Below are 21,386 nucleotides of genomic sequence, written 5' to 3' on the forward strand. Positions count from 1 at the left end.
GCTGTCAGCATCTACCTTTAGGGTAGACTTTACCTATTACATAGTTTCCATGATTTAACTAACCCTTTTAGCATATATAGCACAAAATATGATTGTGATTAACCATTCCAACAGCCAATCATTGCCAAGCATATCCACACCTCTCAATAACCATATACATACAAGATGATTATAACATTATGCTCAAAATATAAATATAAGCCATTTTCGCATGGCTATCCAAATTTGTACAATACCGAAAGGTACATGACCAACATCAAAAGGGTAGTCCTATACATGCCATTTCAAAGTTCAACCAAAAGTGTACCAAAAGGGGCTTTGATAGTGTGGACGACTTGACTTCAACAATCCCGAGTCCGATGGTGACGAACCAAAACCTATAAAACAGAGATTCAAAGAAACGGAGTAAGCATTTAATGCTTAGTAAGTTTTGAGCCATGAAATTAGACACAACTAAAGTGTAGCATTCATATGGCTAAACGGATTAATTCATATGCACAAATTCTCAATATCATACTTACTTCACATTACCAACCCTTATATTCATACACAAAAGATCAACTTAGCCAAAGGCCGGTAGCTCATTTATCGACTGATCGAATACTATTTGTAAGGGATCAACTAATTCAATGTATATACGAAACATACCTCATCGCTGGGATTTTATGACCGTATTAATTGAAACTATTACAGCAAGGTCGCTCATTCCCAAGCCAAGTACCTTCGGGATTTAACCGGATATAGCTACTCGCTCGAATGCCTTCGGGACATAGCCCGAATATAGTAACTCGCACCAATGCTTTCGGGACTTAGCCCGGATATAGTAACTCGCACAAATGCCTTTGGGACTTAGCCCAGATATAATAGCTCGCACAAATGCCTTCGGGACTTAGCCCGGAACTAGTCACTAGCGCAAATGCCTTCGGGACTTAGCCCGGTTATCATCCAAATATTCATGCACATATCAATAAATCATGACACATCTATATTTAATTTTCATAATTAGAGTTCAAACACAAGTCACGTATTAAGCAATCCCATTTTCGGCTCACTAGCCACATACAAACGGCATGGTTTAGTTTGCTTTATAACACGATCTCTATGCACATACGGCTACCCGTCATACGCATAGACTAATTTACTCAACCTATAATTAACAGAAGAATCATCATATCACCGTATATTTGTTATGCTCATACGTCATGACTTAATCAAATCGTAAACTAAGTCTCGTTACTCGAAACTTACCTCGGATGTTGTCGAATGATTTCGATGGCTATTCGACCACTTTTTCCTTCCCTTTATCTGATTTTGTTCTCCTTTGCTCTTGAGCTTAATTTAACAAATAAATTGATTTAATCATTTGAGCATCGAAAAGAGGAACTCAAGGTCCTTAGCCCATATATATATATACATTAGACATTAAAGTCACATACATATGAAATCATGAATCAACTCAACATATTAATCCACACTCCCTTTTAGCCGATTGTCTAAGCCAAGATAAAAGCATCAATATGCTTGCCTCTAACCGAATACATGCAACACCAATCTTCTTCCTATGGCCGAATATGCATGTCTCGGTTGAGGCCAATTATATACTTAATACCACATATAAATGACATACATTTTACTAACTAATGCATTACATATTATAACTCAATACGCATCCATCATTTACTCCATAACTGAAACACCACCATATATAAATATATACCTTGAGATAATATATATGTCATACCAATACATCATGTGCAAATATATATATATATATATATATATATATATATGTGTGTGTAAGAGTCGAATCACAAAGTTGATTATAACTATCTCATATTTTTTCATCATATACCCGAATGCACAAATACATTATAATAACTTCCAACTCAATTCATGTTACAAATTTATACTTCACAAGAATAAATCATTAACCAAATATAAACATATATCCAAAACACAAATCTTACCTACCATGTAATAAGCATATCAAAATAAACTCTTTCTACGTTCGAATATAACCTAATATCATTTAATACCAAATCATGTATAACACCTCAACCAAATATAATAACCAAATTCACATGTATATTTTATTTTTACATGAAGCATAGCGAATCATTTTAACCATGAGTGACATAACAAGCATAAATCATACTTATGGATATACCATGGCCGATTGCTTCATGAAGTTGCTAAGACCTACCTTTTTCAAATTCTCACACACTCTATCATCTTCATACCAAGAAGACAACACCCATAGCCAGTATCATCTCCCTCACATAGCAAAGATTTAAACCATGGGCTAGGTAGGACTCAAGCTAACAACTAAAATATACATGAATCTCATGGAGCAACATCAAACATGCCTTAGCCTAGTTACATGCATGGCCGAACCTCTTCAACCTTTCTTCTTCCTTTCTCCTTAAAATTTTCGGCCAAAGATGTTAAAGGATGGACATTTTTTTCATCATTTTCCTTTTTCCATTTCTTTATTACTAACTTTTTATTTTATTGTTTCCTACATGCCACATTAACACAAAGTGTTTATAATATGGTTAATCCCATAGCATGGCCGGCCACTAGCTCAACTTTTGGGTATTTTGACATGCAAGGACAACATTTTCTAACATTCATCAATAGGCCACTTTAACATTTGCCTAGCACATTTCTAAATTTTCTCACATAAGTCCTATTTACCTAAATTCACCTACAATTAACAAAATTCAAATATGAAATTTTTCACACATGCATATATACATATAATAAGCATCAAATAGGACAGTTAATTATTTTTATGACTCAGTCTTGTGGTCCCGAAACCACTTCCCGACTAGGGTTACATTAGGGCTGTCACAACTCTCCCCCACTTAAGAAATTTTTGTCCTCGAAAATCTTATCGGTAAATAGGTTTGGGTATCATTCTCTCATAAAGTTCTCGGTTTCCCAAGTAGCTTCTTCGATTCCATGTTTGAGCCATAACACTTTTACTAACGGAACCCTTTTGTTTCACAACTCCTTCACTTCACGAGCCAGGATACGAATCGGTTCTTCTTCATAACTCATATCAGCTTGAATTTCAACCTCGGAGGGACTTATTATGTGCGAAGGATTAGATCTATAACGTCGAAGCATCGAAACATGAAAGACGTCGTGAATCTTTTCAAGTTCAGGGGGCAAAATCAATCTATACGCAACTGGACCAATTCGTTCGGCAACTTCATATGGCCCTATGAACCTCGGACTCAGTTTGCCCTTACGGCCAAATCTGAGTATCTTTTTCCAAGGTGAGACCTTAAGAAACACTTTGTCTCCCACCTGATACTCAATATCTCTTCGTTTTAAATCCGCATACGACTTGACGATTGCGATCGTCGCCTTGAGACTTTCACGAATTATTTTTACTTGCTCAAAGCATCTTTAATCAAATCCACTCCGAAAATTTTACTTTCACCGAGCTCGGTCGAAAACAATGGCGTACGGCATTTACGCCCGTACAAAGCCTCGTAAGGTGCCATCCTAATACTTGATTGAAAACTATTGTTGTAAGCGAATTCAATCAAAGGTAAATACCGCTCCCATGAACCACTAAACTCGAGGATGCAACATCTCAACATATCCTCAAGTATCTGAATTATCCGCTCGGATTGACCATCGGTTTGTGGATGAAAAGCGGTGCTAAAATGCAGCTTGGTACCCAAAGCTTCTTGCAATTTCTTCCAAAATCGCGAAGTGAATCTCGGATCTCTATCCGACACAATAGAAGTCGGTACCCCGTGCAATCTCACAATCTGAGAAACATACAATTCAGCTAGTTTATCCAATGAAAAATCCGTACGTACAGGGATAAAGTGAGCCGACTTAGTCAGTCTATCAACAACAACCCAAATCGCATCTTTCTTACTTGCCGACAATGGCAACCTAGATACAAAATCCATCGTGACTCGATCCCATTTCCATTCAGGTATCATGATCGGCTGAAGTAAACCTGTAGGTACTTGATGTTCCGCTTTCACTTGTTGACATATTAAACACCTCGAAACAAAATCAGAAATGTCTCGTTTCATACCATGCCACCAAAACTGACGTCTCAGATCGTTGTACATTTTCGTACTCCCCGAGTGAATTGACATTCGGCTACAATGAGCTTCGTTCAGAATCATCGAAATAAGTTCTGAATTTCTTGGAATATACAAACGAATTCTGAACCTCAAACAATCGTCATCATCAATTTGGAACTCTGATTCCATATTCGAAACGCATTCAACCCGTTTTGCAACCAATTCATCATCGACTTTCTGAGCTTCACGAATTTGATGGATCAACAATGGTTTGGCCTTTAATTCTGCCACTAACACATTGTCGGATAGAATGGACAAGTGTACATTCATCGCTCGTAAAGCAAACAGTGATTTACGACTTAAGGCATCCGTAACCACATTAGCCTTTCCCGGGTGATAGTCAATGACAAGCTCATAATCTTTCAACAACTCGAGCCAACGTCTTTGTCACAGATTTAAGTCTCGTTAAGTCATCAAATATTTGAGACTTTTGTGATCCGAATATACATGGCACTTCTCACCAAATAAATAATGTCGCCATATTTTCAAGGCGAACACGATAGCAGCTAGTTCGAGATCATGGGTCGGATAATTTTTCTCGTGTGGCTTCAATTGTCTCGATACATAAGCCACAACTCGACCTTCTTGCATCAATACGCAACCCAACCCAAGTAGGGAGGCATCACTATAAATGACAAACTCTTTGCCTGATTCGGGCTGCACTAGAATTGGAGCTTCAGTCAAATAAGTTTTCAGTTGATCAAAACTTTTCTGACATTTTTCCGTCCATTCGAACTTAACATCTTTTGAAGTAGCCGTCATTGGTGTGGCTATCATCGAGAAACCTTTACAAACCGTCGGTAGTGTAGCCAAGTCCCAAAAAGCTCGAACCTCAGTAATATTTCTCGGAGGCTTCCAGTTAAGTATGGCTGAAATTTTGCTCGGATCTACTCGAATATCCGATGCGGATACCACATGACCTAAGAAGCTCACCTCCCTTAACCAGAACTCACACTTACTGAACTTAGCATATAACTGCTTATCTCGTAAAATCTGCAACACTAATCTCAGGTGCTCAGCATGCTCGGTTTCATCTCTTGAGTAGACCAAGATGTCATCAATAAACACAACTACAAATCGGTCCAAATACGGTCTGAAGATTCGATTCATCAAATCCATAAATACCGCAAGGGCATTAGTGAGCCCAAACGGCATCACTAAGAACTCGTAGTGGCCGTATCTCATTCTAAAAGCAGTTTTGGGTATATCCGAATCTCGAATTCGCAACTGGTAATAACCCGATCTCAAATCTATCTTTGAAAACATCGAGGCTCCCTTTAGTTGATCAAACAAATCGTCAATGTGCGGTATCAGATATTTATTCTTTATTGTCACCTTATTCAGTTGACGATAGTCGATGCACAACCTCATGGTTCCGTCCTTCTTTTTCACAAACAATACTGGTGCACCCCAAGGTGAGAAACTTGGTCGAGCGAAACCTCTATCCGTCAACTCTTGCAACTGAGCTTTCAACTCCTTTAACTCGGTTGGTGCCATACGATACGGAGCTATCGAAATTGGCATAGTCCCAGGCACAAGCTCAATACCAAACTCTACCTCCCGAATAGGTGGTAAACCAGGTAATTCTTCGAGAAAAACATCCGGGTATTCACAAACCACCGGCACAGATTCAAGTTTCCTTTCTGGCTCTTTATTATCAAGTACGTATGCAAGATACGCTTCACACCCCTTTCTCACATATTTTTGGGCTAACATCAAGGATATTATTGTTGGCAATCCATTCAAGACAGTAGACTCAACTCGGACTATCTCATTATTCCTAAAATCAATAGTCTTACTTTTGCAATTCACAACCGCATCATGCACGGTCAACCAATCCAAACCAAGAATAACATCAAATTCATCAAACGGCAAAAGCATCAAGTCCGCCAGAAAACAGGAACCTCGAATTACTAGGGGACATTTCTTACACACTTTGTCGAGAAGCACGTAACGACCCAAGGGATTTGACACCCGAATTACAAACTCAGTAGACTCAACAGGTAGAGTCTTACTGGATGCTAAGGTTTCACATATATAAGAATGAGTAGAACCAGGGTCAATCAAAGCAATCACATTAGTATCAAAGAGAGTAAAAGTACCGATAATAATATCTGGCGAGGAAGCATCCTCGCGTGCACGTATAGCATAAGCTCTAGCAGGAGCACGAGCCTCAGATCTGGTTGTAGCATCTCTAGATCCTCTCTGACCGCCACTAGCATTGCCCGTATTCCTAGATGGTCTACCCCGAGTAGTAGTAGCACCAGGTTTCCCACTCTGATTTACGTTCTGTTCAAACAATCTCGGGCAATCTTTAATAAAGTGGTCGGCTGACCCGTACTTGTAACAGGAGCAGTCATGGAATCTACAACTCCCCGAATACCATTTACCACAATACTGACACTCCGTTCTGTCTCGACGATCATTTCCAACACTGGCGACCGAAGTGACTCGTGCACTCACAGGGGGTCGGTCACGATCTCGTCTAGCAAAACCCGAAGTGTCTCTAGACCAGCCTAAGTCATCTCTAAATTTCTTCGATGACTGTTGGAAGGGCTTTCCCGAAGATCTCTTACGAAACTCCTTTGCTCCCATATCAGCTTTCCTTTTCTCCTTACTGAGCTCCTCGGCTTTGCAAGCTTGCTCGACAAGTACCACAAATTCTCGGATTTCCAAAATGCCAACATACAGTTTTATATCATCATTCAGTCCATCCTCGAAACGTTTACACATTACGGCTTCTGAAGAAATACATTCTCGCACGTACCGGCTAAGCCTTACAAACTTTCGTTCATAGTCGGTAACCGACATGGAACCTTGTTTAAGTTCAAGAAATTTCTTCCATTTTTTGTCAATGAATCTCGATCGATATCGTCTTTCAAACTCGGTTTGGAAAAACTCCCAAGTTACTTGCTCTCGGGCACAATGAAATCAACGTATTCCACCAATAATAGGCAGAATCACGTAGCAAGGAGATAGTACACTTTAGGCACTCATCGGGTGTGCAAGATAGCTCATCGAGTACCCGGATAGTGTTGTCCAACCAAAATTCAGCTTGCTCGGCATCATCGCGGTCCGTAGCTTTAAATTTAGTAGCCCTGTGTTTTCGGATTCTGTCAACTGAGATTTATTTGACCTTATTTGGTCAGTTGCCGGAGGTATTGTAGGTGCGGGGGTGGCATTAGTCGGGAATGGAGGTTATGGAACAGCCGTATTAGTTCAAATGTATTGGTTGAACCAATCATTCATCACGCTATAGAAAGCTTGTCTAGCTTCATCATTCGGATTGCTAGCAATAGGTTGAGAGTCCGCCGGCGCTGTCCCTTGTGCGAGAGTAGGCGCTACACTCTCAAGATAATCAGCTACCGCTCGGTCGGGATCGGGATCAATTACTATAAATAACCACATTTTCAATTGTCAGAAATCACCACACTATCAAATAATCACATAATGGCATATATAGCTAGACCCAAACGTAGTACGGTAGTCCTAGAATCGACTAAACTGTAGCTCTGATACCAATAAAATTGTAACACCCCGTACCCGAGACCGTTGCGGAGTCGGACACGAGGGGTTAACAGATTTAATTCCCTTATTTTTACAGTCCATTTAAAAAATTTCCAGACTAGCTGGCTAACTGCGTCACTGTCATCTTAAAAATCATATCTTGAGTTTCAAAACTCGAAAATCAGTTTCGTAAATTTTACCTGAAACTAGACTCATATATCCATCACAAAATTTTTTTCTAGAATTTTTAGTCAGGCCAATTAGTACAGTTTATTAGTTAAAGTCTCCCTTATGTGGTTCATCGCTCGACCTTTATGCATTACGACTTATATATCTCCCCGCAGTGGCTTCAATACTTATGCCGTTTGTTTCTAAGGAAACTAGACTCAAGGAATCTATAAATATATGGCATGACTTCTAATTATCTCTGGTTAATTTATAATGAATTTCCAAAGTCGATCAAGGGATCCGAAATCGCTCCCGCCTGTCCCACGAAAATTTAGATATCTCTTAAAATCCGACTCATATGACCGTTTTGTTTCTTCCATATGAAAGTAGATTCATCAAGGTTAGATTACATAATTTATTCACTATTTAACTCCATTCCTAATATTTTAGTGATTTTTCAAATTCACACCGTCATTGTCAAGATCTACCTTTAGGGTAGACTTTACCTATTACATAGTTTCCATGATTTAACTAACCCTTTTAGCATATATAGCACAAAATATGATTGTGATTAACCATTCCAACGGCCAATCATTGCCAAGCATATCCACACCTCTCAATAACCATATACATACAAGATGATTATAACATTATGCTCAAAATATATATATAAGCCATTTTCGCATGGCTATCCAAATTTGTACAATACCGAAAGGTACATGACCAACATCAAAAGGGTAGTCCTATACATGCCATTTCAAAGTTCAACCAAAAGTGTACCAAAAGGGGCTTTGATAGTGTGGACGACTTCGACTTCAACAATCCCGAGTCCGATAGCTGACGAACCAAAACCTATAAAACAGAGATTCAAAGAAACGGAGTAAGCATTTAATGCTTAGTAAGTTTTGAGCCATGAAATTAGACACAACTAAAGTGTAGCATTCATATGGCTAAACGGATTAATTCATATGCACAAATTCTCAATATCATACTTACTTCACATTACCAACCCTTATATTCATACACAAAAGATCAACTTAGCCAAAGGCCGGTAGCTCATTTATCGACTGATCGAATACTATTTGTAAGGGATCAACTAATTCAATGCATATACGAAACATACCTCATCGCTGGGATTTTATGACCGTATTAATTGAAACTATTACAGCAAGGTCGCTCATTCCCAAGCCAAGTACCTTCGGGATTTAACCGGATATAGCTACTCGCTTGAATGCCTTCGGGACATAGCCCGAATATAGTAACTCGCACCAATGCTTTCGGGACTTAGCCCGGATACGAGAACTTCGCACAAATGCCTTGGGACTTAGCCCGGATATAGTAGCTTCGCACAAATGCCTTGGGACTTAGCCCGAACTAGTCACTAGCGCAAATGCCTTCGGGACTTAGCCGGTTATCATCCAAATATTCATGCACATATCAATAAATCATGACACATCTATATTTAATTTTCATAATTAGAGTTCAAACACAAGTCACGATTAATAATCCCATTTTCGCTCACTAGCCACATACAAACAACATGGTTTAGTTTGCTTTATGACACGATCTCTATGCACATACGGCTACCCGTCATACGCATAGACTAATTTACTCAACCTATAATTAACAGTAGAATCATCATATCACCGTATATTTGTTATGCTCATACGTCATGACTTAATCAAATCGTAAACTAAGTCTCGTTACTCGAAACTTACCTCGGATGTTGTCGAACGATTTCGATGGTTATTCGACCACTTTTTCCTTCCCTTTATCTGATTTTGTTCTCCTTTGTTCTTGAGCTTAATTTAGCAAATAAATTGATTTAATCATTTGAGCATCGAAAAGAGGAACTCAAGGTACTTAGCCTATATATATATATATACATTAGACATTAAAGTCACATACATATGAAATCATGAATCAACTCAACATATTAACCCACACTCCCTTTTAGCCGATTGTCTAAGCCAAGATAAAAGCATCAATATGCTTGCCTCTAACCGAATACATGCAACACCAATCTTCTTCCTATGGCCGAATATGCATGTCTAGGTTGAGGCCAATTATATACTTAATACCACATATAAATGACATACATTTTACTAACTAATGCATTACATATTATAACTCAATACGCATCCATCATTTACTCCATAATCTGAAACACCACCATATATAAATATATACCTTGAGATAATATATATGTCATACCAATACATCATGTGCAAATATATATATATATGTGTGTGTGTAAGAGCCGAATCACAAAGTTGATTATAACTATCTCATATTTTTTTCATCATATACCCGAATGCACAAATACATTATAATAACTTCCAACTCAATTCATGTTACAAATTTATACTTCACAAGAATAAATCATTAACCAAATATAAACATATATCCAAAACACAAATCTTACCTACCATGTAATAAGCATATCAAAATAAACTCTTTCTACGTTCGAATATAACCTAATATCATTTAATACCAAATCATGTATAACACCTCAACCAAATATAATAACCAAATTCACATGTATATTTTATTTTTACATGAAGCATAGCCGAATCATTTTAACCATGAGTGACATAACAAGCATAAATCATACTTATGGATATACCATGGCCGATTGCTTCATGAAGTTGCTAAGACCTACCTTTTTCAAATTCTCACACACACTCTATCATCTTCATACCAAGAAGACAACACCCATGGCCGAGTATCATCTCCCTTACATAGCAAAGATTTAAACCATGGGCTAGGTAGGACTCAAGCTAACAACTAAAAATATACATGAATCTCATGGAGCAACATCAAACATGCCTTAGCCTAGTTACATGCATGGCCGAACCTCTTCAACCTTTCTTCTTCCTTTCTCCTTAAAATTTTCGGCCAAAGATGTTAAAGGATGGACATTTTTTTTTCATCATTTTCCTTTTTCCATTTCTTTATTACTAACTTTTTATTTTATTGTTTCCTACATGCCACATTAACACAAAGTGTTTATAATATGGTTAATCCCATAGCATGGCCGGCCACTAGCTCAACTTTTGGGTATTTTGTCATGCAAGGACAACATTTTCTAACATTCATCAATAGGCCACTTTACCATTTGCCTAGCACATTTCTAAATTTTCTCACATAAGTCCTATTTACCTAAATTCACCTACAATTAACAAAATTCAAATATGAAATTTTTCACACATGCATATATACATATAATAAGCATCAAATAGGACAGTTAATTATTTTTATGACTCAGTTTTGTGGTCCCGAAACCACTTCCCGACTAGGGTCACATTAGGGCTGTCACATGCGCTGCTTTGAAAACTTTTGAGGGGTATCTCAGTTCTTGCTTCCATAAGAAGGATCATGGTGTTTTGAAATATTTTTTGAAAATAGTGGTAGCTCGTAGTTCTTTGGGTATATATATACATATATATATATATATATATATTTCAAAGGAAATACACAATTGATATTATTTCGAAAAGGGATCTTTTGAGAGCAAATCCCACAAGATCACCAATAGAGAAAAACATAGATTGATGCATGATACAGGACGGTTTTGACTGATCCTAAGTCGTATAGACGGTTAATGGGTCGTTTGATTTATTTGGCAAATGATCAGACCTAATTTAGCATACTCATTTCATGTCTTATCTCAGTTTATGCATGAGCCAAGACAGAAGCATTGAGATACGACTCTGAGTGTTGTCTAGTACTTGAAAGGCTCTCCTGGCCAAGGGATTTTATTGAGATTTGATAGTAATTTTTCCTTAAAGAGGTGGTGTGATTTGAATTGGTCTGCTTTCGCTTATTGGTTAGCTTACCTTTCTGGGATAATTTCTTACTTCTTGGAAAACTAAGAAACAGTATATTGTGTTTCAGACTTCTGTTGAGGCTGAGTATAGGTTTATGGCTTCCGTCATTTGTGAGCTCAAGTGGCTGAAGGCCTTTCTATTGAGCTTAGGTGTTCATCATCCTAAAACTATTCATTTATTTTGTGATAGTCAATTTGCGTTGCATATTGCACAGAATCTTATATTTCACAAGCGTACTAAACATATTGAAGTGGATTGTCACTCTATTAGGGATGAAATCCAGGATGAGTTGATTGCAACTTCTTATGTTCCGACCTTCATTCAGTTGGCTAACATTTTTACAAAGGCGCATGGTAAATGGCAATTTAAATTTCTTCTTAGCAAGTTGGGCATTTAAGATCTGCATGCTTCAACTTGAGGGGAGTGTTAAGATATTATTATGGGATATTATCTTTTAGGAATATCTAAATATATTGTATATCATTTAGGCATATATTTAAGAATATATTATATATCTTTCCTATTCTTATGTAACTACTATTTTATAAATGTTATGTATACTCTTGAGGTCGATCAATAAGATTGAAAGGGATTACTTATTCTTTTCATAAAAGTAGATTTATTTAAAAATATTAAGTTTATTTATATTTAAAAGTATTTTATAGATATAAAATCCTCTTAGTTAATTTTGTTACGAGGTATACATTAGTGCGTGCGAAAATTTTTAAATGTATATTTTTAAAAATATTTATTTATTAACTAGAAAATTAAAATTAGAATTTTTATTTTTTTGGAAAATGACAATTAATATATTAGTATTAATAAATTAATTTTGTTTGGAATAATTTCATTATAAGTTTTGATCATATCTGCTATTTTTACTCAATGTCTAGAACTACCCATTGCTCTTTCCTAACCCATAAATAGGAGGATAATACGCTTCAATAAGACTTGACAATAATGTCCATATCAATCAAGCTAAAACTCAATCAATGAGTATCAATATATTAATTATAAATGAAAATTTAATTAAATAAATTAAATATTTAATGTGTCACATGTAACTTAAAACAACTATTCCAACAAATCATTTTTATATAAAAAATCTTGCTATAGATTATAAATAATATGAAAAAAAACAATTAAAATTAGATTATGTGGCATCTAGTGTTGGGAAGGAAATTTTATAGTATTTTAAGTTGCAGTTCAAATTATCTAAATTAAATTTTTTTATATGAAACAGTTGTTAAAGTTTTTATCAAATGTTTGATACCAGTTCAAACTTTGTCACCCCAATATTGTATAAAAATTTATTTAATTTAAAAAATTATAAAATTATTTAAAGACATAAATTAAAAACTTTTAGTATTTTAAATTTTCAGTTGATACTAAATTAACTTGTGATACTAACTCGGTTTGATTGATAGAAAAATCAGAACAAAAACTATCTGATTTAAAAATAAATTATGAAATTATCGATGACATAAATTAAAAACTTTTAGTATTTAATCTTTTCAGTTGGTATCAAATTAACTTGTGATATCAATTCAGCTTGAATAATCGAAAAATCAAAGTCAAAATTATCTAATTTAAAACAAATTATAAATTTATTTAAAGAAATAAACTAAAAAATTCAGATTTTAAAATTTTAATTGATACTAAATTAACTTATAATATTAACTCAACTTGATTAATTGAAAAATCAAAGTAAATTTAAGTCGGTTACTTCAACCAATTTAAAAATAATTATTTATATATTTATGCTAAAATTATTCTATACTATAACTAGATTATAGTTCACTCATACTCACATGTGAATAAATATATATATATATATAGACAATATTTATAAAAAAATTATTATAAATAATAAATAATGTTAAAATTATAGAGGTTTAAGTTCAAATCTTATAATGTGTATATTTTTTGTATAAAATATATAAAAAGACAAAAGACACTCAAAATAAGTAATTTACCTTGTTAAGTAAAAGTAATTTCATCATTATCCAACTAAGCTGATGCGTTGTTAATAATAATCTGAACTTAATAAAAATTTAATATTTATAGAAATATAAATAAAGAACTAATGACTGGTCAAATTAACCGAATAAATCTATTAAGAAAAAGCCCAATTAATTTCTAAAACCAATAGATAGAATCAAATTTGATGGGTTTGATCGAGTTTAAAGCAATTAATACTCACACCTATATTCAAATATCTTTTTCAATCAAGTCTTAGTTTGATTGACATAAATATTGTTGTCAATATAGAAAAACGTGAATTCGTTATCCTCTTATTTATAAGTCAAGGAAGATTATGGATAATTTTAAGTATTGTATCAAAAAGAACAGATATATTAGCATTCCAACAAGATTCATAAAGATAAACACTAGATTAAACCCTTTTTTTATGAATTTATTTTTAATAAATTTGTTTGCCGACGGTAGATGGAAAACACAAGCTATTTGTGTAAGGAATAGCATATAATTCTTCTAAAACACCCTTTGAAATCCATCTGTAAGTTGCCTCAGTATAATGTAAACCATCCCAACTCACATGTGAAGAAGGGTCCTTGCAGCTTGTCGTTAATGGCGGATCCCCGCATGCCATTGATGAACTGTAATTGTATCGACCTCCCCCTCCACAACATGCTCTAAGTGTTTCAGTAAATCCTGTAATCATTCAATAACAACAACAAAAAAAAAAACCATGTAAATAGACTGAAATTCAATCGTTATGTATATATTATACAGATTACGACACTTTTATGTGCCAATAATCCGCATACGAGACAGTAACTGATAAAAGTACTATGGAGGCTCAAGTAAATTAGTTTATATACATCAGATTAGAGAGTAAATTAGTTCTTTAGTAAAAAATTTCATTCATTTCTACTGCTAAAAATTAGTTTTTGTATATCAGAGTGAGGTACATATAGCACAGCAGTGTAACTGTTTGGTTATTTTGTTAGTAATGTCAATTTTAACAGTAAAAATGAATGAAATTTTTACTAGGAAAGGCCAATTTTCTCTTTAATCTAACGGATAAGGATAAGTAAAGGGGATAAAATATAATCTAACTTCTAATACAAAGTTCTCTATAATACTTTTTCTTGAACCATTGGTTTAGATATACTATAAGGTATAAGCCTTACCAAACTGATTCCGGGAATGGTAGAAACGCATTGCAATGTTGTAATAATCTGCGTAAATGATGTTGACATTTCGATGAAGCTTGCGAATCTGATCGAGCTTTTTCTGAAGCTGTTCGTTGTGAAACTCGGAGAATTGGTTCAGCCATGTTATGCAACCAGTTAAAGGATCATAATCTGCCATATCGGAACCATGAAAGTATGTGAGATATGCTGGGGAGCATCCAATTGGAAGGTTTCCAGGGACCAAAATTGTGACCGCCCCTAGCCCTATCAACTCCTGCATAGCATTGTTTATCAACTAAAAAACATTTTTCTGATATGAAGAAATTCTGTAAAAGATTGTCGTTAATTCAGACTCAGGCATGAGCGTTCGATAAAAATATATATCCAACACAGGTATGATTAAATTTTTCTCTGTTTTTTCATGTATTAAGTGTATTATTCAAAGTTATATCCCTATGTCTGTGTCAAATATAGGCATGTATGCGACATAGAGTATATTTAGATTTTCCTAAATTTTTCAAATATTTGAAGGATATTTTTAAAGTCATGTTACAATATTTATATGTTAGACACGGGCAAAGTCAGAAATCTTTTTAGGGGCAGTCGAGATGAAGTTAAATATTTTTTATAAGAGCTAACATATAATTTGATCCTAGTATTAGCTTATATCATTATGGTTTTCTAAAAGATTAAATTAAATTTTTAGCATTTTGGAAACAAATTATAATTTTACTATATATTAATTTATGATTTTATAAATTTTAGGATCTAAAGCATAAATTTCCCGTTTTAGGAGGGCCAGGGACCCTTGTCTACCCGTCCCTTCACCCTTGGTTGGACATGAGTGTTGAATATGAACTTTTTCAAAGTTTTTCATGTATTTGATGATCTTTCGAAATTAAATATTATATTTATATGTTGATATATTAGGTTCAAACATGAATATCTATCCAACACAAATAAATTTGTTACCATGATTGCTGAAGCAATGGTATCAACAACAAGAGGAACAAAGTGTAGAATCTCCTCAGTGCTTTTGCCTTGAAGGAATGCATAATTGTAATCATTTCCTCCTATCTCTCCCATCACTATTAACGACTTCTTCAGGAATTCTTTACAATCTGTGAGTCAAACCACATTGCCATTAAAAGAAATAGATATGTTAACTTTACAATTTTTCCTTTTAAATATAAGAATTAAATATTAAGTAAATTCTATAAAAAATAACAAAAGTAGCAGACATGAGATACTGTAGCTAAACAATGTAGATGTCCTTAGCTCATATCTGCTACGGTTTATGGAGACATCCTTTCAGTGTTCCTAGTTGTTATTGCCAACAACATCAATTCACAACATATCTAAAGGATTAGATTTGCACATCCATTCACAGATCGACTTATATTTCGTACTTGATCGGTTTGCAAAATTTTATTCTGTTTAGGGTTTAGGTTCTATCTGCCATATTGAAATTTGTTTGGCTTCTAATATTCATTGTTTTGCCTAAAATGCCTTTTTCTGGAAATTGCTGTCTATAAGAGAATCTGGACTTGTAATGGGATCTTCTCTAAGCTTCCTCTTGCCATAATGGCAAAGATACTCAGAGTCATTCTTTGAGCATTTGATTCGTAGTCCTAAAGGGAAAGCACAGGGGTTTTGAGGCTCTTTGAATCTGAACTATGTTCATGATCTATTTGTGCTCATTGCAAATCATATCAAGGGCCTTATGCATAATTTTGTATTGATCTCCAAGGCGAAAAATGGAGATAGAGAGGTTTCTTGCAGCTAGTAGGTTTAAGTTTTGTCACTGAGTTGTTTTGGGATTGATATGAGGAACACTTACTATAGTTTGATATTGTTGAATCCTTCAAGTATGAAGTAATACTTAGAGAAGTTTTGTAATTTCTATCAAATGAAGAGAACAACATTTCAACTAGAAAAATTGCTCTCGGATCTTATCAATCCTATGGCCTTGTTGTCCACAAAATAGTGTTGCTAATTCTTGCATAGCTTGTTTGTATCCTCCTAATGCATCCAAAACTCTTTGAACATTCCTATTAATCTTGCAACAAACTGCAATAGGACTAAGTTTGTTGTAGCACCTACTTTGAATAGTTCAATGTATGTCCATGCCTAGTACTCTTGAAATCGTATATTCAATTTTCTCGATGGAATGTCATCAATGTTTCTACTTGAGGTTCAATGAGAAACATCTAGGGAAGGCATTCTTTCGGTATTTTATCACTGTCACTAGGTATTATGGAGTCTTTTGTATATCCTTGGGAGGAGTACTCAGAGGATTCTTCTATGTCCATGACTAGTAGGTTATCCCTAACCATACCATTTAGTATAGAGGAGAATACACTCGGTGTATCTGCTTCCTTTGTCATCAACTATGTTGGTTGCTAGGATAAAGCACCAATTTTGGATCTAGAAAGCTCGTTGCAGTCTTGGGCCTAGTTGAATTTGGTAAAGGAGTGTTAACATGCCTTTTTTTTTTCTTTTTCTTTCTACAGCTGTTGTTGTTCCTATTTGAACTTCTAGACCAATGCTTTAGTAACCCTTACACCTGGTGGAGCCTGCTGTCTTCTAAGTTCGGGGGAATGAAGAATGGATCTCGTCGAACAGGAGGAGATGACAATAGAGAAGGTGTTGTCGAAGGAGCTGACTAAAGATGTTGGGAGGAGTAGATAGGAATATGTCATGGTGCCTGAGAAGTTTGAGGGTATGTATCAAACATCCTTGGCGCTAGCTGGAAGAAACTTTTAGCTTCTTGCTCTTAAACCTTCTGGTTGTATTGCCACTGTAAATCTAGGAATTGCTTTTGGAGAGATCTAATCTCTGCTTATTTTTCCAGACATTGTAAATATGAATCCTTGGCTCGTCTTTAAACTTTGTTGGAGTTCCTTGTTAAGAACATCTAGTCGCATTTGGATCTCATAGATTACATTTTGAAGTGTCTGGAGATGGTGGTCAAAATGTTCATTGATCTGGTTGATCTTTTTTTCAATTCTCTAAAGGTTGTCATTTTGTGCAATGGATTTTGGGTTTGCCAATTTCAAACTTCTAATGCCACTGCCTTCTTTTGGTTTCTCTTTTCGTCCCTATCAGTAAGGTTAAGGGCTTCCAATATGTGTCTTTTTTGGTCTCTTAGGTAATCTTGTAATAGAAGAAACTTTGTGTCATGCAGGGTTTTTGGTTGGATCTTACAGACCTAAGAAATCTGTGCATTCCGTTTTTCTTGTCTTTCTTTTTCAATGTACGCTAGTCCTATTGCATAGCAAGGGTGTGGCTTTTATGTTCTTAGTTTTGGAGAAGGTGGAAGTGTTGGCTCATCTGAAGGAAGAATGTCCTCTTGCACTATTGTTGCCCATGGAGGTGGCGTGTATTTCACCATGTACTGGTTTGTGGTCTTGTCCAAGTGGTGCAACTCAGGGATCTCCATCAAGGAATCTTTTTTGTAGAGTGTTTTCTCAGAAGAACATCTGTTTTTGCTTTTAGTTTTCTGTTTTTGGTCCAATTGGTTCAAAGCCTGATGTGAGACTATCTTCATGGCATCCATCAGAGTCATAGTTTATATCCCATGGACAATTTATAATTGAGGAACCTTTGAAATAATATATCAACGTTCCTTCAGTGTAGAAACTATGATGATGGGTGTTAATCGACTGAGACCACCATCATATCTTGGTTGATACATCTAGAACCGCACTGTTTAAGACGTGAATTCTGACTCTATCATGAACTAGGTTGGAAAGGCAAAAGATGTGACCTCTTTTCTATCCATTTCTTCACGTTTGAATTTGGTGGTCACCGTTTTGTCCGGATTAGTGGTGCATGTGGCCTCCATAGACTGGATTGGCTTCGTATTTTTATGAAACTTTTCATAATTTACAATCCATGGGAAAGGGAGTAGAGAGATCCATCTGTTACCTAGTTACAACTTTAAGAACATGTACACAAGTGACTGAGTTTTCTTGTGCATCAAATTTCACGAACAGGATCTTCTGTTTGAATGGGATGGAGTTGTTAATCGCATGATCTTTAACTCTGTAAGCCACTAGTAGTGGAGGGTTGCTTCATTTGTGGCACTGACCATTTTTGCTCCAACTATTTGGATCTAAACTTTGAGGCATTTGAGAAGTATTGGATCTTTGAGTGCCATGTAGTTGGGGAAGAAAGATTGTTCCTAAGTTAAGGTAGGTGTCTATGATACCTATACAAGCATGTTTATACTTGAGGCATCTTGAGCCTAAAAGGGTTATCCTGGCAAAGCTGGTTGTCCTTTGGTGCCATGGTAGCTTAGAGCTAAGCTTAATGCTCCAAAGTGAATGTGAGTGTAGCCATGCTCAATCCATTGCTATAGAAGTCACAAAATGTTCTAATGTACTTACTGGGAGAATGCACTGGTCAATTTTGTTAACTGGATGTATGCCATAGGAGCTTGAGCTTTTGAACAAACTATGAATTTTATAGAAAGCCTAAATAATTTCTAAAAGGATTGGTATGGGTTTAAAAGGGGAAGACGAGAGCCTTCTATTTCGTTAGATTCTGGGATATGGACGATTTCTAACCAATGAAACTAACAAGGAGGAGAAGATGGATGATGTGGAAGTTCACCAAGAATGAGGCGATGAGCCATTGGATGGTGGTGGGTAGAGAATGAAAGGAGATGGTAGGTGATTTCGTGTCTTGACCTTTTCTCGGATGTTATGGTGAGCTTATGCAATGGCAGAGTCAGAAAATTTTTATGGAGCCAAATTAAATTGTATATCTTTTACAATTTTACCATTTTAATAGTTTATTTTTAAATGATTAAATTAAGTTTTTATTATTTTTGGAATTAAAGTGTAATTTTACCATTATTAATTTAAAATTTTATAAATTATAAATCACCTAAATGAAAAAAAAATTCATTTTAAATGGGTCGGAGTCCTGCCAGTCCCCTTGACTCCACCACTGAGCTTATGGATAGGAGACAGAAGAGTGGTACATTATTCACTTAGAATGGTGAATGAAAAAATTTACATTTTAAAGGAGTTAGGAGTCCTGGCAACTCCCTTGGCTCCACCACTGAGCTTATGGATAGGAGATAGTAGCAGTGGCGAATACAGGGGGCAGTGGCCCTGCCCCCCCCCTAAATTGGAAAATTTATGTTTAACCTTTGAATTTTTCTTAAAATTTTAAATTAATAAAAGTAAAATTGTACTTTGGCTCTCCTAAAATTATAAAAATTCTATTTAATCCTTTAAAAATTATAAATATATAGACTATAAAAAATTAAAATTTTATTCGGCCCCCTAAAAATTTATTCTGACTTCGCCTCTGAATAGTAGAGCGATACATTATTCAGTTAGAGTGGCAGTGATGTGAGTCCTAGATTTCTTTAAGATAAGTGGGTAATCAATAAGCTTCAAATTAAAACTTTCAATTGGTAGATTTTGATTTTTGTTTATCTTTTTTTCAATTTTTTTTCTATATTTAATTTTGCAGTACTTATCTCTATCAATCGAGGTGCCCATTCTGTAAACCATAAACTGATGGTAAGAAAAATGGGAAGGGGTTAAGGGTAAAAGAGAGTTATCATGGTTGAAATTTTTTGTTGGTTAATTTGCTATCTTAGCTAAATATTAACTCTCGATCCTATTTACTTTCTGAACTACTGATTTTTTTCCAAATCTGGAAAGTCCATGTCCTCTCATTTTCCTGCAAAAACCAAACAGAATCCAATATAAAAGACACCAAAAAGAAGAAAAAACTTACCTGAAGAAGATGAACAAAGAGAAGGCAAAACATCCTTGAAAAATCCCAATTCAACTCCCAAAGAAACATTTGTGGAGGGATTATGGATTCCTCTTTCCTTGAAAAACACATCATCAAGTGCTGTAGCACCCACTACAGCAAAGTTCACACCATTCTCTAAGTTTCTGGGTTTTCCATTTTCACCTCCAAAATATGGTGGTAAAAATGGAAGTCCGAATTCTTCAGCTGCAAAACCATGAAAAAAAAATAAGGAAAAATATAAAGGGAAAAATAAAATCATACAATATAAACATAACCCATTTTAAAGCATGTAAAAATACCAATGAAATCTATAACCAAGCGCCCATCAGAGCATCTCCCAGTTGGATAATCAAAGAAGGTTCTTCCATAAGGAGGAAAATCAAAGTGGGAAAGTTTTTTTGATTCTGAAAGTGAAAGTTGAAGTAAGTTGCCAGTATCAGTTAAGGAATCACCAAAGCTGAAGATTGATGTAAAGCATCCATTGACATGTGAGATTGTGATGATGGCTAAGTTAATGATGAAGCTAATAATTAAATGGTGTTTAAACAAAGAACATGATGAAGAAAAACCCATTTCAGAAAGTAAAAAAAAAAAAACAGAGTTTCAGATCAGTGCTTTGGAGATGGAGTTGGCGAACTCTCACTCTGCATATAATATATTTTTTTCATACTCACCATTGACTTTCTAGATATCATGTTAGGTATATGATTTGATTCCCTGTTTTTATATTTTTTAATTGGAAAGACTGTTAATTTACTTCATTTGAGCTAACACCTGTCTCAATAAGTTGTTATTTTAGCCACCTTTGCCATTTCATCATCGAT

General features: G+C 35.2%; 1 protein-coding gene across 1 annotated transcript; it reads right to left on the reverse strand.

Annotated features, from left to right (window-relative positions):
* Positions 1–13,948: 13,948 nt before the first annotated feature.
* LOC108453606 (GDSL esterase/lipase At1g28580-like) lies at positions 13,949–21,234 on the reverse strand. The gene is made up of 5 exons (XM_017751811.2): positions 20,862–21,234; positions 20,542–20,766; positions 15,754–15,902; positions 14,779–15,055; positions 13,949–14,296 (listed from the first exon to the last, which is right to left on the reverse strand). The coding sequence occupies exons 1-5, from the start codon at positions 21,133–21,135 to the stop codon at positions 14,046–14,048; spliced, it is 1,176 nt and encodes a 391-aa protein (XP_017607300.1). The 5' UTR covers positions 21,136–21,234; the 3' UTR covers positions 13,949–14,045.
* Between the last annotated feature and the right edge of the window lie 152 nt (positions 21,235–21,386).

This window comes from Gossypium arboreum, chromosome 5 (genome assembly GCF_025698485.1).
Source record: "Gossypium arboreum isolate Shixiya-1 chromosome 5, ASM2569848v2, whole genome shotgun sequence".
In the NCBI taxonomy this organism is placed as follows: domain Eukaryota; kingdom Viridiplantae; phylum Streptophyta; class Magnoliopsida; order Malvales; family Malvaceae; genus Gossypium; species Gossypium arboreum.